This window comes from Atheta coriaria, unplaced genomic scaffold, assembly GCF_025399875.1.
Source record: "Atheta coriaria isolate IRGN ID8LTWV9N9 unplaced genomic scaffold, Caltech_Dcor_3.1 hic_scaffold_16_pilon, whole genome shotgun sequence".
Lineage (NCBI taxonomy): Eukaryota > Metazoa > Arthropoda > Insecta > Coleoptera > Staphylinidae > Dalotia > Dalotia coriaria.
Window position 1 is genome coordinate 163761 of NW_027045458.1, and position 25150 is coordinate 188910.

The window sequence follows — 25150 nt, forward strand, 5'->3', positions numbered from 1 at the left end:
CTCTCCCTTCAAGATGGTCTTTCGGTTAGATCCGTCGTATTTCATTGTTTCAATAGTATTCAATTTTGTGTCAACCCAGTATAACGTATGGTCCATAGAGTAATCGATAGACAATCCGGTCGGGTGTCGGATATTCTCCGTAATCAAAGGTCTTCGTTTTGAGCCATCCATCCAGGACACTTCAATTTTAGGTGCGGAGCCAGAATCCGACCAGAACATTCTTCCTAATTGTGGATCAACGACCAGCGAGCTTGGACTTTCAAGCCCTACGTTGACTACAGCTCTTCGGTAACGTCCATCTGTCTTGGCAACCATAACACGTCCCTTAGGTTTGGATCCAGCACGGTCTATCTCAGTCCAGTATAAATTATCTCCGATCCAATCAATCGCGACCGCAGTAGGCTTACTATTTCCTTTCATGTTCAAATCTTGCGCAAATCCTGTTTTGACCTGTCCATTCAATGCGTTGACCATGTACGACCTCTTGATGGTTTTATCATAGCTATCCGCCCAGAAGATTATGCTTGAATCGGGGTTGTAATCTAAAGCTTCAATGCGTTTCTCCTCACTGATGACATCAATTTCGTCTTGGTCACGGAGAGTATAAGCACGGATCTCAGGGCCATTAGCAAACAACAGAGTCACTTCACTTTCCTCGGCCTTACAAACACCGGAAAGACCATCACTTAACTGGAATCCGGCCTTGCACGAACAACCATAGGTGCCGTTCAAATTACTGCACGTTTGTGAGCAGTGGTGTGTTCCTGTAGCGCATTCGTCCACATCTTGGCATTTCTTTCTATTTTCTTTTGAGATTATGTAACCTGAGCGGCACACACAGATATATCCGCCGTCAGTAAGGTTCATGCATTGATGATCGCAACCACCTCGGTTGCTATCTAAGCAAACACTGTTATGATGGCAACCAAGTTCGTCTGAACCGTCTCCACAATCATCCGCAAAATCACATACCTGCGCTCTATCGATACATTTCTTATTAGCACATTGGTATTCTACTTGGCCGTTGCACGGTTTGTGTTTAGTGGCGCATAAAGTCATGTTGTTTTCATCTGAGCCATCACCACAATTATCAACACCATCACAAAGTTGGTACCTGGGTACGCATCGGTGGTTAGCACATTGGAATCGCCGTAGAGTATCGCAATTAAAATCCGTACACAATGAGTGCGCTTCATCGGATCCGTCACCGCAATCATCAGCACCATCACAAAGATCTGCTTGACTGATGCAAAGATGGTTATCACACTGGAACCGTGATTCCGGACAATAACGACCGCCTGGGTATCTTGGAGGACAATTCATTTCATCAGACATATCGCGGCAATCGCGGTCACCATCACACCGGAAGTAAGAGGCAATGCAATGTCCTGATGAACACTGGAAGGTCCCGTTCTTGCATTGGTAACCACTGCAGCCCATTTCATCGGTGTTATCGCCACAATCATCTTCATGATCGCAGCGCCAGCGGTTTGATATACACTTTCCATTTTTACATCTAAACTCAGATTCAGAACATTCGCGGTAACTTCCTTTACATAAAGCTTCTGTTTCATCAGAGCCGTCACCACAATCATCAGCAAAATCGCAAGTCCATTGTTTTGGCACACAACGATTATTCGCGCATTTGAAGTCCGTGTCTGAGTTGCAACTGGGACAGTATTGTGGTAATTCATCAGAACCATCCCTACAATCGTCTTTACCGTCACAGAACAACCACTTTGGAATACACCTGTAGTTAGACCTGCCTGGGCAACGTTGCCATCCTGTTGTACAGTTCTTTTGTCGGCAGATGTAAGCAGGTTCATCGGAATCGTCCCCACAATCATTGTCAAAGTCACACATCCACAACTTTGGAATGCAGCGTCCATTTTTGCAAGAGAATTCGGTATCGGGATCACAGGCTCTTTTATGACATATGCTTGGGTCTTCATCGCTGCCATCTTTGCAATCCGCATCACCATCGCATTTCCATGAGTCCAATATACACCTGCCGTTCGACCGACATTTAAATTCAAGCTCGGGGCAGGGCATGTTTAATTTTGTTCATCAGAGCCATCACCGCAATCGTCGGTACCATCGCAGATCGTTGCCGAGGGAGTACAATTACCGTTTTTACATTGGAATGTTCCTGCGCGACATTGTCGAGGTGGGCAGGTTGCAGGTTCGTCCGATCCATCTTTGCAGTCTTTTCACCATCACACTGCCAGAACCACGGAATGCACTTCTCGTCGTGGCCACCACAGGTCCATTGACCTTGGGTGCAGTTGGCGATGCAGGTCTTTTGGTCGTTAGCTAAGTAGAACTGATTGGGGCATACGCATTTATATCCAGTGGCTCCTTCGTCACCATATCCGTCAATGTTAAGATAACTGGATGCTAGCGGTGGTGAAATTAAGCATAAATGCGAACATCCGCCATTGTTGGTACCGCATGGATTAGTATATGGCAACTGCCGTAAACTGTGGTAAATGTGAATGTCATACGGTCTATGCGTTGTGTTCCTGATAACGGTCAAATCCTTGCCTGTGAACTTATTCGCGCGGCTAATTGCCTTCAAATTCCAATCAGTCCAATATACATAATCATCAAATAATGACAGCGCAAATACATGAGGCACACTGTCTCCGGAGAGTACGATATGTCTGTGACGGCCTTCTAAATCAGCAAATGCAATATAATCTAAATGAGCATCAGCCCAGTATACTCTATCAGTGAAATAATCGATCGTCAATGCGTTTGGCCAAGCAATATCATCCTCCCACGTTAAGATTCTCGTAAAATTTGATCCATCCATACCAATCTTTCCAATATAAGCTTGGAGATGCCACGACGCAAAGTACAAATATCCTGTGCCAGGATGCACAACTAGTGCTCTCGGATCAGGTATACCAGTTTTTAAGGTTTTGCGTTTCGTGCCATCCAGTTCCGCTACATCCAGATTCTTCGAATGTCTATCCAACCAGTATAATTTTCGTCCAATCCAATCAACAGCTATTCCTTCTAAACCATGGGAGTCATGACGAATGACTGGTTCCTTCTCTCCAGTTCCACCTATATTCGACCTAAATATTGTTTTAGCCGTCACATCGGCAAAGTAAAGTTTCTGATCTTGATAATCGTAATCAATGGCGACAACGTTAAGTAAATCTTGGTGCATGAGGTTGTAAACAGACGCGTCAACAGACATATTGCGAATGTAGTATTTGTTGGTAAAGATCAACCAGGGTTCGGTTTTGTCTTTTCGTTTGCAAGTATGCTCATCCAGTTGACGGTCGTAGTATTGGTCGTTGCATTTACAGTAGTAGCCGCCTGGAGTATTGGAACAGTATTGAGAACACACACCAGGAGTTTCTATACATTCGTCTATATCGATACAGGCTTTATTGTCGTTGAGCAGTCTACAATTATAATAAGAAATTAGTGTTTGAAGTTAATTAATAAATTAAGATTAGAGGAACATACTTATATCCTTGGTTGCATTCACAGTAGAAACCAGTGGGTGTATCCACGCACTTGTGGCCACATTGGTGGATCTCCACTTTGGCACATTCGTCAACATTACAATGGGCAGGTTCGTCAGATTCATCGGCGCAATCTGGAACTTTGTTACACACAAGTTGATAGTCAATACATTGCCCATTGTTACATGTGAATTCTCCTGGAGTTTTGCAGGTGCTATTATCTTTTCTGAAATAACACAGTTAATCAAACTAATTTTTGATGTTTCATAAAAACTTACTGCATCCAACTTCATCTGAATGATCACCACAATCATCCTCCCCATCGCATCTGTACTGCTTGCGAATACACTTAAAGTTCTGACAGCTAAACTCCAAAGACGAGCAAGTTTTGTATTTAGAGTTGCACTCTTTACCCTCGTCAGTACCATCACCACAATCATTGTCATGATCACACAGCCAACCTTTGTTGATGCAGCGCCCATTCGCACAAGTAAATTGATCTTCTGAGCAGGGCGACGGTGTGGCACAACTGTGCAGCGTAGAGTTCTCATCAGCGCCATCGACACAATCTGGATCACCGTCGCAGAGCCATTTTCGAGGAATGCACTGCGCCCTGCCCCACGCTTTATTCGCTTCGCATGTGAATTCAGTTTCGTCATCACACCGTCGGTCATTGCACTGATGACGACTATCTTCATCACTGTTATCTACGCAATCATTATCACCGTCGCAGATGTAAATTCGTGGAATGCAATTGCCGTTGTCACAAGTAAACAGGTCCCCGAAACAAGTGCGACCTTCACTCTTGCAGTATTCTGGGGGTTCATCGGCACCGTCCCCACAATCATCGTCACCATCGCAATACCAAGTTGCAGGAATGCAACGATGGTTCGGGCATCGGAAACTATTTTGTGGACAAGTTCTTTGCGCACAGTGTAGAGGGTTTTCATCAGAATTATCACCACAGTCATTATCACCATCGCACAGCCAGTAAGGTTCTACGCAAATATTGGTCTTCTCGCATTTAAGATGGTTCACAGGACACGTAGTATTTTGCGGGCAACGTTCGTGGGTTTCATCAGAAGTCACGTTATCCTTGCAATCGTTGATACCGTTGCAGACTTGTGTCATCGGAATACATCTGTGATTGGCACACGTAAATTCACCATTCGCACATGGGGGATATTCGCAGTCCACCTCATCGGAACCATCTTTGCAGTCGTTCTCATGATCACATTTCCACGATTTGAATATGCATCGGCCATTGTTGCAGCGGAATTCATTGGGAGAACATGAATGGAATGCTATATAAGAACATTACAAATAGTGTTGGTATATTTTTGGAAAATTCTGCAATTAAATACTTACAGCAATAATTAGTGTCTTCATCACTGTTGTCCCCACAATCATCCTCTCCATCGCAGGACCACATGCGGCTAATACACTTCCCGTTGGCGCAGTAGAACTTGCTCGAGTCACAGGTGTTGTTCTTGGGAACACACATCCTTCCCTCATTGACGAGTTTAGTGTTATCATCACACTTGCACTCAGAAGTTCCATTAATACCAGGATGACAACTCTTCGCACAACCGCCATTATTAATATGGCACGGGTTTACCTTACACGCTTGCCTCAGAGTTGAAAACACTTGAATGTCCCTGGGACTATCCTCTAATCTCTTGACCATTTCAATCATATTTGCACCTGTATGTTTTTCAGCCCGATAGACACCTCTAAGCTGCAAGTCGGTCCAGTAAATATAATTTCCACTCACGGTGATCGAAAACGGATAAATCGTTGCTGAAATAAGCACTTTTCGATTGTTACCATTCAAATCGGAACGTTCAATTTTCTCTCTAACCGCATCGGTCCAATATAGCATGTTATCATCATAATCTATAGCAAGACCAGAGGGTTGCGCTAAGTTTTTATCTACGATGACCTTCTTAAGTGAGCCAGCCATGGTTGTGCGGAAGATTTTGCCCGATGTACCAAATTTGCCCCAGTCAGTGTAGAAAAGAGTTCCGTTACAAGGGTCAATCACAATGGCGCGTGGTCTCTCCACTCTCGCAATCATTACCAAATCAGATCCATCAAGATTCATCGCGTAGATGCTATGATTCGAAGAATCGGTCCAATAAACCTTCTTTTGCGTCCAGTCATAAGCAATTCCCTCGGGGTTGATTCCCTTTGAGATAATGTTCGTGATGGAATCAACTGATGGTGATTTTGCTGGCATTGTAGCAATTCTTGCCCAGGGACGAATTTGTGTGAAAAGAATAGTTTGATCAGCATGGTCAAAATCAATGCCCACAACATTGGTCAAATTAGAAATGGATTTGAAAGGAACTGATGTTTGTTTAGGGTCAAGACCAATGGCACGAATTTCAGTGCGTGTTGAGAACACGAGATATTCATCAAAGAATTCGCAGCGTTTACCGTCAGCAGCCAGTCTACCGGTAGCACAGTCACATTTATAATTCATCGGGTTGTTAAGTGTTGATACATCAGGAGGGAACGAAAAACATAGTTGATCACATCCGCCATTACCCAATTTATAACACGGGTTGGTATCATCAGATGGCTGATTTGTTATATCGAATATAGCAATATCTCTCAACTTTTGAAGATTGGTTCGTACTTTGGTCGGCAGAGTAGTGTTTCCAACCAGTTTGGATGCTTTGAATATGGTCTGCAGATTACGATCCACCCAATAGACGTCACCCATGTGTACTGCGATACCCATAGCATTAGGCAGATTTCTTCGAATGACTTGTCGTGAACCTCCTGTCCAGCTTATCTTTTGAATCATATCTAGTTTAGAATCCACCCAGTAGACATCGTGTGTCAACATGTCGACGGTTAAATCTCGTGGGTTACTAATACCTGAGGTGACCAATGGTTGCCAATTGGAACCATCCAAGTTGGCTTTACCAATACGCGGGTATTGTCCATAATCAATCCAATAAAGCATACGTTTCAACGGATTCACAGCCAGTTCTCTCGGCGAATCTGTTGTTGTCTTAACCAGTACCTTTCTGTTAGATCCGTCCAACCACGAAACTTCCAGATAGTTCTCATGTGGGAAAACATTTGTAAAGTAGAGGTTACCAGCAATCCAGTCAATTGTAATTCCACGGATACCATTGCTTCCAATACCATCCCGAATAATGGGTTGCAATTCGCTGCCATTGGGTCTAATACGAAAGATACCATTCCAAGTACCTCTGTTGAACTCAACCCAGTAGATCCAGTTATCAGCAAAATGTATATCCGTATGTAAGATATGATGTCCCTGTCCTGAAATGGGTACCATCGCTTCAGCGCTGTCCTTAAGGCTGTAACCTCTAGCCATATCTAATTGTGCAACTACCGCAAAGGTCTTATATGCCACGCAGTTTATGTCATCTTCTTTCTTGTAGCCGATATTGCAAGCGCAGTTCCTGTGTCGGTTTGGAGCTGGTAAACAAATGTGACTGCAACCGCCATTGTTTTGCAGACAAGGATGGTCCACTAAAGATCGTTTCTTGAAAATCGTAAAGGTCTTAAGATCAGCTTCATTCTCGATGATAATACGTTCGTTGTTGCCTTGTGGTAGGTCAACCCTAGCCAACTTTTCATAAGACGAATCTAAATAATACAGGCGACTATCCAAAACTGCGAGCGCTTTGGGTTTATAGATGTCATTCTGCTCTGCAAGCAGTACGCGGGCGTCTCTTCCGGTTGTATCCATCACCCAGACCGCTGCAGGATGGGGGGTACTAACGTACAACATTTTCTTTTCGATGTCCATCGTGATCGATTCAGGGTAGGGCATTTCTTTAAGGATCATCGGATTAGAACCGTCCATGTTGACACGTGCCACTTTTTGCGGCACACCGTGACCACCAGCATCAGTCCAAAACACCATTCCTTCCGTGGGATCAACACACATGCCTTTTGGTGACGCAATAGATGTATTTATTCCATCGTTGGACATTATTATTGAACGGTATTTAAGTTTACCATCAACTTTTATAACTTCAAGATTGCCAGCCATACGGTTGCCGATAAAGAGATTGCGACCGAGCCAATCAAAGGCAATGACAGATGCGGATCCAACCATACCGGAGTTCGCACTTAGGAATTGCGTCTTGTTACCGCCTCCGTAAGGTGTAGTGAAAATGGTGCAATTTTCATCATCATCTTGTTTTCCTTCAATCCAATAGATCGAATCGGTTTTCCTATCGTAATCTATTTGGATACCATTTTCAATTCCAACTATAGCAGTAAGGAATCCGGTGGTGACATCACCTGGTGTCAGAGAGACGTCAATGATCTGGGTACCTTTCATTACCATCAGGAACGCCGACTCTTCCTCGATGCAACGACCATCACTGGCCGAACGATAACCAGCTTTGCATTTGCACGTGTAACCATTCTGGGCACTTGGTGACAGTAAACAAATATGTTGGCACGGGGCATTGGCACAGGAATTTTCTGATATGGGTTGCAAGGATGGGTGGTGTACGTGAATACTCAAAGGTTGCGATATTAAATGCGAGACCACTGTTTGATTATTACCCTTGAACTTGTGTGCTGATAATACCCTGTTAAGTTGTCGATCAGTCCAGTATAGCGTGTCTTCAAAAAGGGTTAATGAATGAGGATGTAGAAGGTAATGGCTTCCAGCAAGAACTTGTTGGCGTCCACTGCCGTTATAGTAGCAGAAATCAATAAAGTCAAGTTTTGAATCAGCGAAATAAACGCGTTGATTTGCAGTGTCAAGAGTTAATCCGTTAGGCCAGTAGATTTTCGTGTTAATAATGGTAGAGCGGTTAGTGCCGTCCATACCAATACGTTCAATACGTGGATTCTCTCCCCAATCAGTCCAGAACATCCACCGAGCACCAGGACTCGGATCCAAACACATACCACGTGGTTGAGTGATGTTCTCCTTAACAAGAACAATACGATTTGTACCATTTTCCTTTGCAACTTCGATCGTATTAAGTTTCGAGTCCAACCAGTAGATGTTACCACCAACCCAGTCATAGGCCAATCCTTCAACAAGATCCAACCCAGTATTAATTACGTCAATCGGGTCAAAACCGCGATCTAATCGTGATATTTTCTTCAGTTTCATATCCGACCAGAAAATGGTACCCGTGTGCATGTTAGACGCGGTCGCCACCACGTTTTCAACTATCAATGGAACTCTTTCCAGAGCTTGTTCGTTGAGGTCAGCAACCAAGATGGAATGTCTATTTGAGATGATCAAGAATGCCGCACTGTGATCTAGATTAAGATTTAGAATACATTAATAAACTAATAAATTCTAGCATTATTATTATTTTAATTAAACTTACTGAATGCTTTGCATGAATGTTTATCGGGTTCCAGAATGTACCCGCCGGTGCATCCGCAGAAGTATGATCCCTTGGTGTTGGTACAAGTCTGAGAACACAAACCCGCTGGAATGCACTCGTTAATATCTTCACAATTATAACCATCCTTGCTAAGTTGTTCACCAGGCGGACACAGACAAAGCGGGCCCTATAAATCCATCAACATGGCGTGTTAAAACATTATTCGAAGTGCATCCGCCATTATGTGTACTCACCGTCGGCGTTTGTTTACAACCGTTCGAACATAATCCGCCTTGATGGTCGCACTCAGACAAATCGCAATCGGATCCTTCGTCCGCTTCATTGGGACACTGTGGTTTGCCGTCGCATACATTGGTGAGATTAACACAGGTTTCCGTGATGCCTGGGCACGCCCATTGGCCAGTGGGACAACGGAACGGTGGTCGGGTGCAAGCGTGTTCATGTCCTTCATCGGAATTGTCACCGCAATCGTCCTTGCCGTCACAAACGTACGCCTTGAAGACACATTTGTTATTGTTGCACTTGTAGAAATTCGCTGGGCAATAAATCTCTCCGCACGATGAGGGTTCGTCCGATCTGTCATCGCAATCAGGAGTTCCGTCACAATGCCAGGATTTAGGAATACAGATTCCAGATGATTCACATTTAAATTGTTTTTCTTGATTGCATTGATCAGGGGCAATTGATGCTGAATAAAATTAAAAATTTAGTAAAATTAAAAAATAATAATTATAATTTGAAGTAATAAACTTACGACATCCCAATTCGTCACTCCCATCATTACAATCAGGAATTCCATCACATTTGTAAGATTCTTGCACGCATTGCCGTAAATCAGCACATTTAAATTGACTAGCCAGACATGTAATGGGCGGGCAATCCTTTTCGTCTTGTTTGTCAAAGCAATCGTCGTCACCGTCACAAACCCAACTCTATAATGACATAATTAAAAGATTTTCAATTTTAAATCAGGGCAAAAACGTACCTGTGGAATACAATGCCCTGTGCGAGGACATGTAAATTGATAATATGCGCAAGTCTTTTCCGCGCAGGAATCCCCCTCGTCAGAAGCGTCCCCACAATCGTTTTCAGCATCGCATTTCCACGTGTTCGGAATACACCTGCCATTGTCGCATTGGAACTGAGTGGAACTGCAGGTTACATTAACACAGCCCGTTTCATCACTAAAGTCGCCACAGTCATTCTCCGCATCGCACTTAAACGTCATCGGAATACAACGACCTGATTTGCATTGGAATTCATTACTACCGCACGTTGGTTTAGTGCAATTTTGTTCTTCGTCGCTATTATCCAAGCAATCGTTGTCGCCATCGCACACCCACGATTTCGGAATGCATCTTTGATTGTTGCAAGTAAAGTCCCACGCGTTCGGACACGCCTGCACAGGTGGTTCAGAGTTAGGATCAGCTTGGCAAGTCTTGTCGTCACCATTCAATCTTTCTCCATATGGGCAACCACATTGGGCAATCAAACCGTTACCGATTTTATTAGGCATCGCGAAACACAGTTTCTGACAACCACCATTATTAATACGGCAGGGTTGAATTGGATCCACTTTTTGTTCACCTTCACTGTAGATTTTCACACCGTAAAGACGATTGGTTTGTGGTTCTTTCACTAAAGTCTCTTCATGGTCTCCAGTGATTTTGTGCAGTTTTATAATGGCGTCCAATCTCCAATCAGTAATATACATAAAGTTCTTATAGATGACAATACTAAATGGATGCCGGATTAGCCTTGAACTTACAGTCCTTACATCTGTGCCATCTAATGTTGAATGTTGTACGTGATCCAATAGAGCATCACACCAATATAATCTATCAGTATCGAAATCAATGGCTAAACCATTCGGCCAACCCAAGGTAACGTTTTTAAACACAATCAAATTGGAGCCGTCACTGAACGATCTGGAAATATTCGCGGGTCTGTCCCACTCCGAAAAGAAGATGTACCCTTTATTGGGATGTACCACAATAGCTCTTGGTCGTTTTAAATTCTTCAGAAGTGTTCTTCTATAAGTTACGTTCCGCATCGATAGGACATTTAATGTTCCTTTGCGACTATCAATGTAGTACAGATTCTTTGACACCCAATCCACGGCCAAACCCTCGACACCTTCGTTTTGGGAAGCCAGAACAATCTCTTTAGCTGTGCCATTGCGGTGTACCCTATAGATAACATCTTGCAGCACGTCGGAATAGTAAATTTGTTGATCTCTAGCATCAAAATCTAAACCAACAAAACGAGCGCGTCGGGAAACAACTGGCATCATTGCATCACTGAACCCTTCAATTACAGGATCCAGAACCTTGCCCTTGATAAATCTTTGCTGGGAATACATAAGGAAATCATTCACCAAATTGCAATTGCGTTCGTCTTCAGTTAAACGCCAACCGATGTTGCACGCACACCTATAACCCAACCCGGATGTTGTTTTCGTATTGATGCAAAGATGTTGACACCCCCCATTGTTATTTCCACATGGATTACTTGCTTTAATTTGATTGAGCCGATGCACCGCTTTAATACCACGAGGTTCACGAATGTCTCTCATCTTGTAAATCGATTGAATACTACTGGAGCTTTCGTACTTATCAACTGACATAATGCCTTGCTTGGTACCATCCGTCCAGAAGACTCGGTTTTCAAACAGTGCAATTCTAGATGGATTAGGTACCGATTGCCCGCGGATAATTTGGAAGCGCCTTTCTCCATTGTAATCAACGGTATCAATATAATCCAATAAAGAGTCACACCAGAATATTCTCTTTGCAATTATGTCTGCAGCAATACCGGAAGCTTTGTACGCTGCTTCCGAAACAATGGCGTGTGCGTCAGTTCCGTCCATGTTAGCTCTTACAACTTGAGAGTTATCAGCAACAAATAGGTACCCATAAAGTGGATCCAAAGCAATGTCTACAGGACTGGTTAAATTTGATCCGAGCACGATGGCGTGCCACCTTCCAGTCAACTCAAAAACATCAATCTTTTGACCAATGGTGTCCGCAACATAAAGTTTATCACCCACCCAATCCACAGCAATGGCAGACGGCATCCAAGATCCTGGTAGAGAGATGTGTAGTTCATGCACAGTTGGAAAACTATTTGGTAAAGCATTCATTTGTTGCACGTGAATCTTCTTCGTTTTAATGTCGCTCCAAAAGATTAGATTTTGACCGAAGTGATAATCTAATCCACTGGCACCCGTCGTATTAGCAATGACCTTAACATCTTCCCCGCGTGAATTCATTCGGTAAACTGACTTATCATGAGCGAAGAAAAGCATCATATCATTAGGATTGGTGGCTGCGCAACGGTTCTTATCTTGCTTGGCGTATCCTACTGCACAAGCACAGCTGTAACTACCATCGGTGTTGGAGCAATATTGGTCACAGAAACCCCATTCGTTGCATTCGTTGCGATCCACGCAGGTTTTATTATCAGGTGCAAGTTTGCGACCATCAGGACAGTAGCAAGCACCGCCTGTGAGTGACGCTTGGCATTTGTATTCACAGCCAAGAGATGGACACGAATGATGAGCTGTAAATATGAAAATACAAGCAATTATATCAAATGTCATATTATAAAACACAATTAAACATACAACAAGCTTGTTCTTCATCTGCATTATCCTCGCAGTCATTCTTTCCATCGCAGAGTTGACTCTTGGCGATACATTTCGGTTTACCACCAGGCCCACCTTTCGGACACAGAAATTTGTTATCCTGGCATGGAATCGTTGTACAATTCACTTCGTCAGAGTTATCGTGGCAATCATTGTAACCATCACAGTGAAAGCCGCCGGGAATGCATTGCTCATTGGCACAACGAAACTGTCCACCATGACAGGGCGGAAAATCTAGCGAAATTTAAATGTTAAACACGGAAAAGTCAACAAGTAAAAGAAAAAACCTACTGCAACCAATTTCATCACTGTTATCTGTACAATCCGCATGATGGTCACACTTCTTCGCACTCTCAATACACTTCTGGCCATTGGCACAGCGGAACTGATCCAACGAACAGGACAAACCTGGACAACCCTCTTCGTCCTTTTTAGACCGACAGTCGTAGTATCCGTCGCAGCGCTTCTCCTTTGGCACGCAAGGACTGGATTGTGGACCAACGCCACCACTACCACAGTGGAAATCGTCCTGTTGGCATTTTCTATACACTAAAGTGCAGAATAAACAAAAGAAAACATGAATGAAGAACTATCCTTCAAAATTGAGTTATCGAGAATTGAAGGGTTGCATTACCGCAATCGGTTTCGTCCGACCCGTCGACACAATCGACCTGCATATCACAGCGATGATGAGAAGGAAAGCAGTAAGTCTTGTTAAAGATGTACTGCCGACAAGATAACTGACCCTGGTCGCAATCGGGCGGTGCTGAAATGAACAATAAATTTCTTCGTAATACAAAAACTTTGCGAGAGAAAGTATAAAATCGTGATAAATGCAAGAATTTTATATTGAAGATTGAAGATGTTGCTGTTATCGAAAATTGGGTATTTCATTCCGGTTGGTTGATTTTCACCGGAATATCGCTACAGTTTCGTTTTCAGTTTTGGGGCAAATTGTTTCGCGCCGCGCGTGCATAAATCAGGCGAAACGTGAACGCGACGTACTCGTACTTTTTGATATCGTGCTCGGACCGCGCGTACACATTGTCCTGTGAGCCCTGTTGATTTTCATGCTCCATTATATTGCAGCCACTTTGCGCATGTTGTCGAAGAGGGCAAACTGTATGCAAAAGTGAACGAGGAGCATGTTGCAGGAGAAGTAGGTATACATATATTGATTCCGGTCGTGCTTTATTTATACATTTTTTTCTTTCCCGTCGAATGCCCGTATATGCACACCGGCACACCACTCGATATTTTCTGATATATTTCCGACTTTTCCTGCCGCCACCCGCGCGCAATATTGAATCGGGCGTGATTTGCTCGTGCAAATGCAACGCGAAAAAGTTTCCCCGAGCGTAATACATACATATTCAAAAACATATTTAACATAGCATCTACATTTTTTGGCATTTTGAAGCCAGGGCATAGGGAATATCAATAAATATACAAAAAGTTTTACACGGCTGAAATGAATATAATGAATCGAAAATTGCTTTATACGTACGGCACTTTTGCAGCTCGTCCTCGCCGTTTTCGCAATCCTTGTGGTAATTGCACACCCACAGAGAGGGTATACACTTTCCTTCTGGACATTGAAACATTCCTGACGGACATACTACTGCAGGATCACCTCCTTTAAGAAAAAAAAAAACAACAAAATTATTATATTTTTAAATAACTATGAAACTATGTCTAATTACAATTATTTATTTAGTTGATGGGGACGTATTTTAATATTTTGTATCAAAAGCCAAAACATAACTTTTTATGTTTTGCTGACATAATAAAATTGCAATTCATGCTTAGTGAGAGATAATACACACCCGGCAATGATTGCTGGCGCACAGACATAGCGATAAATTACAAATTACGAAATTACGAATGCGAGGCGGCAAATTACAAATTACAAATTGGAAATCGCCGGACTTGACACATTGTCAGGACAATATGTCGTCGAATGAACTCAAGCTCCCACCCGCTTCCAGCCATAGCAGTCCTCATTCCCGTTCGCAAGTCCAGTATAGTAGTACTGGAACGAAGCGCATAAATCACGCGCGTTGCGTGTAAAACGCAATAATGCGCTCGGTAATCCGGCTGTAATGCCGGCGCGCAAAGTGTAAATCGCACACGACGCCCTCTGGCGATTCATTTACCCATCACGCAGTGTTGATTTATACGACTTTTCAGCACAAAATAATACCGATAGGAAAAAAAAAACACAACAAAACCTTCGCACTCCACGAATAACACCCAATGTTTACAATGTTGATTCAATCGATTACAATCTATTAGTGTAAAGTGCCATCCACTGACCTTCGATTCAAGTATGTGCACATATTTCCTTGTTTTGTTTACCTTCATGGAAAATTGTGCTTTGAAAACAATTTGAAATTGAGGAAAACGGATAGAGTTTAATCTTTCATTGGCCTATCTATGTCCGGGATTTGATGGTGGCAGTAGCCCGTTTGTACCCATTTTGAAATGCTCGAATGCACAGTGCGGCGGTCGCACCGCTGGCCGGCAACAATTTCACGCTTCATTTCCTCATTCGCGCGCTCCTCGCCTTCCATATTGTTATTTATTCATCGTTCAGTTATTGATTTAATCTCGTCGCGCCGGCTTCAAAGCACGCCGCGATAACGAGCGGCAACGAGCAAGCAGAGGAAGAAATATGCAAACTGTGATTAAGCTTTCGGAAGCGCTTTGCGCTCCAAGTATTTGCGCTGAAAGTTGATTAAACTGCGTTTCGATTAAGTCCCCTACACCAACAAACATGAAAACACATAATAGCTAGGCAACAAGCATCTACAACACTCTTAGCAGTCAAAAAAAATTGAATGTTATCAACGTCGTCAGCGTGCCTTGTAATGTGAAGGCAGGCGCACAAGCAACTCACAGCAATGTGCACTAATAAAACATTAAGCAATTTGTTTTTTACGCTTGGTCAAATAAACTCAAACCGCACGCGAAGCAAAAATTGTTTCCACTTACGACCCTTACGATCGTCATGACGACGCCTAAAACACGAATACTCTCTGCAAGCGGATAAAAAATTTCAATTTTCATTCCAATTGAAAAGTCCTCATCCCGCCACTTAGTGTTTATGAGCGGGCATGTGGAAAACGCAATAATTTCTTTATGGCCGCCATTTTGTATGCCCTCCCGCCAAGCAAATTATGACGCCACTAAAGCCCCAAACGGATGAAAATGTAATTTGCTCTTTGCACGGAGGGTGCTCTCGCGCGCTCGAGAACCGATTGAAATGTCAATAATAACAATTTGGTGGTCGTGCGAAAATTTCATTCAAACGAATTCAAATGCGCGCAACCTGTGAAATGAAACGAAATGCGCGCACGTGATACGAATATGCAGCGTTTTATTGTTTTCGCCCACAAAAGCTCACAAAACACACACGCGCAAAAAAAGCAGATTGGTAAAACGCTCAACACCCAATTGTTGGAATTTATTGTATTATTGGATTACATTCCGACCATTTTCAGCACCAAGCGATAAAAACTAGATTACCAAGTTTGCAATGATTTCATACCCAAAAACGGGTGTGAGTGGTAAGAGTAATTAAAACGAGCAGCTCGAGTTGGAAATTAATTTAACTTGTAAAGTTTGCTGAGAAACCCGAAGATTAGAAAGATCCAAAAGTTTTACTTTGTTATCAATTCAATTTTCGTCTACACGTGAGCCTGAGATACAAAAAAATGATAATGAATCACAAACACTCAAAACGGCTAGTATATTATTAGAAACAAAACAAAATACTTACACGTTTCTAAACAATATGGATTATCAGGTACACATTTGATATTCAAGTGGGTGCACACTCAAAAGTTTTAAATTAAGATTACATAAGTGTGCGAAACGAGCTTAAAAATAACTCCAACTTTTTCGAGATTAATCGAAGACGCCAGACATGAATAATTGTACAGATTTGGCGGCGGCGCAAGCACCTGCCGGCACGGAACGTTAAAAGTAAGTACGTACAAAAGTAATAAAGTGTAACGAACAGCTTGGCAATTATAATGGCGCGCGCACACAAAAGTTTCGGATGCTTTCAATCATGTAGTAGATTAACTAGCCGACAATGGACTTTCTTCACGACGCGACTCCTTCATTCCCTATTATAACTTGTTATAACTCATCCCGGCTTCCATTCAACGACCAGCGTCGACGCGTAGCAAACTCTCGTTTGCTTTCCCATTTTTCGCTACTTCCCTATTTTATTTCAAGCGATTTCTAGCGATTCTTGCCATTTTCATCCGGTATAATTTTCCACTTTTTTTCGAAGGGTGTAGTAAGTCTGGATGAGGATGAGAACGTGGATGATATTCGTAGAATGTGGGGATAAAATGAAATCAAAAGACTTGAGTCGCACTCGCAGTCACGTCGTTAGGTTATTACGATTTCAACCGGTCGCCTGGTTTTCGGCGGCGAACTCGACTCTTATGCATTATTCCGCGAGAGTCGGCCGATGTAAAGTCATAAACTAAAAATGAATGGAGAGAGCCAAGAGGAGCCAATGTAACCACTGTAACGTAATGTCGGATGCAGTGCCAAGCGTAATATAATCATAGATGAATGGTGGCCAACAAAAAAATATTTTATTTCCAAAACGTGGTTTGATATGTACTAAAGTAGATTTATCCTAAAATCTACAAAAAAAAACTGGATGCAACGCAATATAAAGTAATGTATATTAAGTTGCCCATCTACATATAGATATATTACAGCGACTAACCTAGTTTAGTAAAATGGCGTCGCGTTGCAATATGGCAGACTTTTTAGATTTATCTATTTCTCGGTTGAGCTGCGCGCCTGAAGGTGATATCCGAGAGTGAGGGCACAAAGTGATGATGTTGATTGATGTTCGTAATAAATATGATTGATGATCGCGAACTGCACGCGTCTTATCCGCTTCTATCTGCACCGAATGAATCGTAAAAATAGATATATGGCTTCAACTCCTACCTCTGACTACCAACTCCCTCGCATAGATAAAGATAATAAATGCATTTATAAAATTGAAGAAAAAAGTATAAACTATTGAAAGTTGTTGGTACATTTGTGTAATACAGATTGCAATGAGGTTCAGTGACCATCTCTTGTCTTGTTGTCGCTAGCGAAGCGACATCGCCACCGAAATAATCGCGACGGCCGCCGCCATTGTGTCGATTAACGTCAGTCAATTCTTTTCAATGAACGCCGGCCTCCTCCACGAACGCACGGTATGCGCACAGCGACCAGATGAGTAATTGTGGGAATATCTGGCGAACGAGCAAGCGAGCGCAACAAGTGTGTGTGCATAGCGGTACATCGGCGGCGGACGGCCGAAGAGGTGACAACGCAAAAACGACCTCGTACCACTCGGTGCCAAGCGCCGCGCCGAAGAGATCTCTCGCTAATGTCTAATCCAAACTGAATGTATCGAATGCTGTGTGTGCCTGTGTGGGTCAATGAATTTTCGTGCATAAAAACGCTCGCACGTCACGTGCTAATTAACGCGAGTGTCTTGGGTTTTGGTTGGTGGCGCGCGACGACGACGACGACTCCAGTCGAGTCAGGATGTGCTCAATCAGCGGGCAACAATGCTTGACCTGATTCATTGAGTTGTCTTTCAAACTCCACTCTCCATGATGATAGAATACCTACCAGAGAGATACAATTTCTAAGCGGGTCATAATTTCTGGTAACCACATATAAAGCACTTCGATACAGCAGGCAGCATTTAAAAATAAATCATAATTTGCGATTGATTTACGTGACGACGTGACGGGTCGTTTCCTCAATTCGTATAAATTGCCTTTCTTCGGGCGTCCGCTATTTTACTTCCACTTGGCTACTTCTATTTACTTCTTTTGTTGCGACTTGCGATCTCTCTCGAGGTGTCTTGGATATTTCTGCGTATAAAATAATAGCTTCTGTTCTGGTGTGGTCAGTGACCCACGCCGCAATTCATACGACACTCAATTTCCATGATATAATTCCGCAATTTTTCCTCGTGTTTTTAATCCGGCATTCGGATCATCCGAGTGTGAATGCACACGGTCGCACCTTTCTCGGCGCGAGGAGGCGCAAAGAAGTTATCGGTGGAAATATGTGAAATAATCTGCGCGGCGGAGCATTAAATTGCTTCTCATTGTTTCCGCGTCGGGAGTTAATAGACCGCCGACGAACGCCCCGAGGGTTTCGGAGGGCGCAGCAGCCGTGCGCCGTCATCCCCATCGCGACGCGTATTCAACCCTCGCTACGACTGCCGAACATCCGACTTCGTTTCTCAGATGTAATTGAAACGAAGCTGTCTTCCGACCGTGGATTACGCTGCGCGTTTTCTTTTGCTGATTTGCCATTCATTGCAATGAGTTCTTTTTTTTTTTGTTAAGAAGACTAAAGATAAAAATGGTAAAAATAACGAAAAATGAAGGCGAAAAACCAAAAATCATATTTCACCATTTTGGAGTGAGTCGCTCATAATGACTTGCCAGCGTTGCGCACAAATTGCGAATAAATTCGCTTGTTGGAACAGACTGAGCGCAAAACCATCGAGCGTAAACTCCACCAATCTCCACTAACGCAGGCTATGAATGAAGACACAAGAGATGACGCAGTTTATGCGAGGAAAACATTGAATTACTGCACCACGAGCAACGAAAAAAAGAGATAAACATCTACAAGCTTTGTTCACTCATTCATTCATAATTTTTGCAATTATTATGTTATTAAATATTTCAAGTGTTTGCACATGCTTGAGTTCAAGTACGTCCGACACTTTGATAGTGCCTTTATCAAAAACTTAAAACTTAGAATTCATTGAGTATAAATAGTGCATAGAATGACATTACAATCATTCAGCAAATTAACTCCCTTCTAAACTTAAATGCAAATCACATAAATTATTAATCATGAAGGTTTTTTATTTTCTTCGCTGTGGTTCTTCAGGTATCCTTAGGTTTGTAAAAAAAATATAGCAATTGATATTCCTCATTAACTATGTTCATTTTCCATAGCGCTTCCATTGATAAAAGATGATCGAATTGTGGGTGGTTATCCTGCAAACCCCGGACAATTCCCACACCAGGTCTCTCTCCAACTGAATGGTCAACATGCCTGTGGAGGATCCATCATTGCATCCAACACCATTTTAACAGCAGCTCACTGTGTTTATGGGTATGACCAATATAATATTGCCTAATATAATATTAACTCTGATCTTCTAGAATGTCTGGTCAATTGTATGTCCTGGCTGGAGTTACCGACCTCAATGAAAATGGTATTCGTATACCTGTGGCCCAAATTTTGATTCACTCCAACTACAATCCAGACACTGTCCTCAATGACATCGCCCTTCTTCGTCTGTCTAGCCAGCTTCCTATTGAGGTTATATTCAAATCGTCCTGCTCCGATTCCAAGCCGCCAATCCAGGAGAAACCCTGATATTAAGTGGTTGGGGACGTACTTCCTATCCCGGTAGTCTACCTACGCATCTGCAGTGGATTCAGCTTGCTGCTTTGGACCTCAATACATGCTCCCAGCTTCTAACTGGTTCTACTCCTATTAGTAATGGTCATGTCTGCACTACCTCACCAGTGAACCAGGGTGCTTGTCAGGGTGATTCTGGTGGTCCACTGATTGACGCGCAGGGCGGGCAGATTGGTGTCGTTTCATGGGGCATTCCATGTGCAAAAGGATATCCTGATGTATTTACCTCTGTGCCGTTTTATTTGGATTGGATTGTGAACAGTCCCAAGACTTTTGAAAAAGTTATTATTAACCAATAAGTGTAATTATTACTGTTCATATTGAATAAATTCTAATTTAATAAAAATTCAAAATAATTGAAACTAAACTGCCCCTTTGCAGACAGTAGACACATTTCGTATAATCTAAACGTTTTAATTCAGTTCAAATTGAAAACTCCTGGTATTTTAAAACTTTTAATCTGTAAACACTTGGGTAATGCAACAACAATTTTATTTTCGTGCTTATCTTTGTGTGCAATCTATTTGCATAGAAATTATTAAAAATCTTTGAATATTCAGTTGTTATTATATAAATAACTTCACTATTTTTCTATATATAATGTCGCGAACTTTCTCTAGTTTAAACTACAATATGAAAGCCTTCACTATTTTAACAATACTTCTACCAGCTTGTCTGGCAGCACCATCATCAGTGGAATCCAATAATACCACCAGTTTAAAATCCAGTGAACTATCACCAGATAATGGGAGAATTATGGGGGGTGCAACCGCACCAAAAGGAGCCTTCCCATATCAAGTCTCTCTAAGAAATCTAGAGAACAAGCACTTCTGTGGTGGTTCCATCATTACCGCAAGACATGTTCTTTCAGCTGCTCATTGCTTCGTCGGGTAATGAAAAAGTTTAACTACAATTTTTTTAACGTTCATTTGATTTGATTTTTCTGCATATATTGCATAGAGCTAGCCCTGACAGAATCATAGTAGTCGTTGGGACTAACCTACTGAACAAAGGTGGCTTTACCCACAAGGTCGAAAAAATTGTATCACACGAAGGATATGTTAAAGAAACCTATTTAAATGACATCGCAATATTGACCGTAAATCCCAGATTTAATATCAACGCACCAGGCATATCAATTGTTCCTCTCGCCAGTAGAAGCCGTGTTGTCACTAACGGCGAGAAACTATTTGCTTCGGGATGGGGCTTCGACGACTACCCAAAAGAAGATTCGCCGAATAGTATGCAATATATTCAATTGACAGGAATGGATGCGGCAACATGCGCCTCCAAGATGCCAGGGTCCCCGATTAAAAGTGGTCACATTTGTACCCAAGATCAAAAAGGTTTAGGAACATGCATGGGAGATTCGGGTGGTCCTCTGGTAGATGTTGGAGGGTACAAGTCGGCATTGTATCGTGGGGAATTCCTTGCGCCCAAGGAAAACCAGATGTTTTCACTTCTGTGGCATACTATAAACACTGGATCGAAGAAAAACAGAAGACGCATAAACCTAAACCTAGTATGTACTTAATTTTGCCTTTTGATTGTAAACCACTTGTAAACGTGCCCGAAAATAATTTGATAATCAGGCTCTAATAAAATAAAATTTAAAAAGGATAAGGAGCCAGATTGAGATCCATGCGAATTACAACCCAAAATACTTTCTTTTTGGGAGTTATACAAATTATCCCGCTCTGATTCCAAACCGCCAATCCAGGAAAAACCCTGACATTAAATGGTTTGGGACGTTGTTCCCACCCGGTAGTCTACCTGGATCTGCAGTGAATGCAACTTGCTGCTTTGGACCTCAATACATGCTCCAGGCGCGCGCCTAGGGCCCCGGCTGCCTGGGGGGCCCCGGTTGCCTGAGGGGCCCCGGTTGCCTGAGGGGCCCCTGGCACCATATGTCCCATATAGACATAGTAATTCCACAAATACTTCATCAGTTGGTTTTGACCTCAGCCTTTATGAATAGCGTATTGGTTTCACTTGGCGCCCAAAACGGCATTTCACACGTGTCCGCAAAAGCAACCGTCACGGATATATAGCTGACTTAAAACTTTTATCTCCGATTTTATTTCTTTTATGACAAACTGTTTAAAATAAAAGTTTGATGTTTTCTACCACGAATTTTGTGACCTTTTCTTGAATATTGCATTAGAAAGTTGTAGCTATAATGTGCGAGTATATTGTCAATTTTTAAATTTCGAAACATCTGTGGAGGAGATGAGTTGAGTGAACATTCCATTGAGGTTGTAAATAGCGGGGTAACTCTTTTTGGAATATTAATTATTTCGTCTTTCTATCATTTTTCACATCATTTTTATGGCTTAGATATCACAAACTGTAGGGCCAATCTTATGATACCCAAGTAACATGTTCAAGTAAGTACAGTGGATTACAGGCACGCATGAAACAACATTCCAAATCAGCTGAATCTATACCATGTGGAAGCCATTCTTAAATTTATTGGGCATACTACAGCGAATCTTGTTCTGAGCATTACAGTATTTATATGTTTATGCAAAATATATATTATTTTCTTCTTTTGCTGCATCAACAAGACGGTGGAATATTTTAACCGAATGCATGAAAGATAAGAATTCTGGGTAAAAGTATCAAGAGAATAATTGATATACGATGGTCCGCAAGAGCTGACGCTGTTTTGTTTCCTAAGACTAAATTATCATGACATTTACCAATCCTGATAAAGGTAACTATTACTCGAAGGGGCGATGTCTATATAAAACGATAATCCCATCGCGGATAGTATGGCAGAAAATTTTACATGTGATATTTCGATCGGTCCTGAAAACAATTAACGCACAACACCTGGTCCATCGCGAAGAGCGAATCGGAAGATAATCCATTAAATTTTAGAATAGTGCGTGTGGATTAGGCCAACTGGGGATACCACGATAAGAAAAAACGCGCCACGTACTCTACCTCAAGGTGGTGTGGAAATGAGTTTTTGGCACAAACGAATGTTGAAGTAGACTTTGCGGCGCCCGTACGCTAAAACTATTAATTTTACTGGGCTACTTGATTTGCGCCTAGGGCCCCACTGAGCTATAATCCGCCACTGACATGCTCCCAGCTTCTAACTGGTTCTACTCCTATTAGTAATGGTCATGTCTGCACTACCTCACCAGTATATCAGGGATCTTGCCAGGGTGACTCTGATTGTCTATTGATTGACGCGCAGGGCGGGTAGATTGGTAGCGGTTCATGGGGCATTCCATGTGCGAAGAGATATTCTAATGTATTTACCTCTGTGCCCTTTTTATAATTGGATTTTGAGTCGTCCGAGAGCTTTTGAAAAAGATATTATTAACTAATAGGTGTAATTCTTAATGTTCATATTGAATAAATTATAATTTAATGAAACAATAGTCAAACCAGGCTTTGCCTAATATTCCCTTGCGCATGATGGCATTCATATATTAGTATTAATGGGTATTTGTTCATGCGCCTAGCTATCGTATGAATATTAACAATTTCTTTATCTATAGCTACATAAATGTACATAAATAACAGGGTCTCCCAAATGGTTTTGCACAAACTGCAATTACACCTAAAATAAAACGACAGACCACAAGTTAGTCAATGATGTTTAAATTAATTCGGATTGCATCATTGGGAATTTTTAATTGTGCATGTCACGTAAACTAAAACCACAATCCTGATCAATCACTTCAATCCTGAATCTTCGAAAAATTCTCATATTCAAAGCATCAAACTTAATATTAATGAAAAATTAACATAAAAATGAAAAATATCTGACTTTGCAATTTGGCAGAGATTAATTTAAAAATAAAAAATATATAAAACACACCTTTTTCGGTGTGCTTGCCTAGTTTTTAAAATAATCGCAACTTTACAGACGGTAGACATATCCCGCATATTCTAAACGTTTTAATTCAATCCAAGTTGGACACCCCTGGTAAATTAAAACTTTTAATCTGTCAACACTTGGGTAACGCAACAACAATTTTATTTTCGTGCTTATCTTGTGACAACCTTGTGTGCAATGTATTTGCATAAAAAATATTAACAAATTTTGAATATTCAATTGTTATTATATAAATAACTTCACTATTTTTCTATATAGGTACCGGTCCTTTTCTAGTTTCACCAACAATATGAAAACCTTCACTATTTTAACATTGCTTCTACCAGCTTGTCTGGCTGCACCATCATCGGTGGAATCCAATAATACCACCGGTTTAGAATCTAGTGAACTGCCAACAGATCATGGGAGAATTATGGGAGGTGCAACCGCACCAGATGGAGCCTTCCCTTATCAAGTCTCCATTAGAACTATAGACAACAAGCACTTCTGTGGTGGTTCCATCATTAGCGCAAGACATGTTCTCACAGCAGCTCATTGCTTCAACGGGTAATGAAAAGCTTTAACTACAACTTTACAACGTTGATCTGATTTCTCTGCACATATTTCTCAGAGCTAGCCCTAGCACCATCATGGTAGTCGTTGGGACTAACCAGCTGAACGCAGGTGGCACAGGCTACAGGGTCGCAAGAATTGATTCACACGCACAATATAATAGCGAAAACAATTTAAATGACATCTCCATAGTGACGGTAAATCCCAGATTTAGTGGCGCCACACCAGGCATAGGACTCGTTCGTCTTGCCGGTAGTAACCGGGTTATCGCCAACGGCGAGAAACTGATGGCTTCTGGATGGGGCTTCGACAACTACCCAAGCGAAGTTTCGCCGAATAGAATGCAATATATACAATTGACTGGAATGGATGCGACAACATGCGCTGCCAAGCTGCCAGGGTACCCGATTAGAAGTGGTCATATTTGCACCGAAGCTCCAATAGGTCAAGGTACATGCATGGGAGATTCGGGTGGTCCTCTGGTAGATGGCACAGGAAGACAAGTCGGCGTTGTATCGTGGGGAATTCCTTGCGCCAAAGGACAACCAGATGTTTTCACTTCTGTGGCTTACTATTCACGTTGGATCCAAGATATAACAAAGGAAACATAAACCGAAAACATGTTACTCATTTTTGCATTTTGATTGTGAACCACTTGTAAACGTGCCCCGAAAATAATTTGATAAACACGTTCCAATGAAATAATATTTAAAAAAGAGTAATTATTTATAAATCGCATTTTGGTGCAATTGTT

General features: G+C 42.0%; 4 protein-coding genes across 4 annotated transcripts in view; 3 read left to right on the forward strand and 1 right to left on the reverse strand.

Annotated features, from left to right (window-relative positions):
- Positions 1–25150, reverse strand: part of LOC135802193 (low-density lipoprotein receptor-related protein 2-like) — a 58960-nt gene that overhangs the window by 1772 nt on the left and 32038 nt on the right. Inside the window, 14 exon segments of the mRNA XM_065315735.1 lie at positions 3–2057; positions 2060–2209; positions 2212–3419; positions 3484–3708; positions 3757–4786; positions 4851–8759; positions 8831–9017; positions 9085–9539; positions 9606–9783; positions 9837–12412; positions 12477–12731; positions 12789–13046; positions 13132–13263; positions 14005–14133. Coding sequence (XP_065171807.1) covers positions 3–2057; positions 2060–2209; positions 2212–3419; positions 3484–3708; positions 3757–4786; positions 4851–8759; positions 8831–9017; positions 9085–9539; positions 9606–9783; positions 9837–12412; positions 12477–12731; positions 12789–13046; positions 13132–13263; positions 14005–14133 — 12747 coding nt within the window.
- On the forward strand, positions 19513–20355 carry LOC135802194 (chymotrypsin-2-like; the record flags this gene model as incomplete). The annotated part of the gene is given in 3 exon segments (XM_065315736.1): positions 19513–19676; positions 19727–19898; positions 19901–20355. Coding segments are annotated over 3 exon segments (723 nt in total), but the record flags the coding sequence as incomplete, so codon positions are not given.
- LOC135802174 (chymotrypsin-2-like) lies at positions 20604–23205 on the forward strand. The gene is given in 4 exon segments (XM_065315708.1): positions 20604–20878; positions 20949–21393; positions 21396–21514; positions 23049–23205. Coding segments are annotated over 4 exon segments (978 nt in total). The 5' UTR covers positions 20604–20621.
- LOC135802190 (chymotrypsin-2-like) lies at positions 24108–25134 on the forward strand. Its single transcript, XM_065315731.1, has 2 exons — positions 24108–24390; positions 24455–25134. The coding sequence occupies exons 1-2, from the start codon at positions 24134–24136 to the stop codon at positions 25005–25007; spliced, it is 810 nt and encodes a 269-aa protein (XP_065171803.1). The 5' UTR covers positions 24108–24133; the 3' UTR covers positions 25008–25134.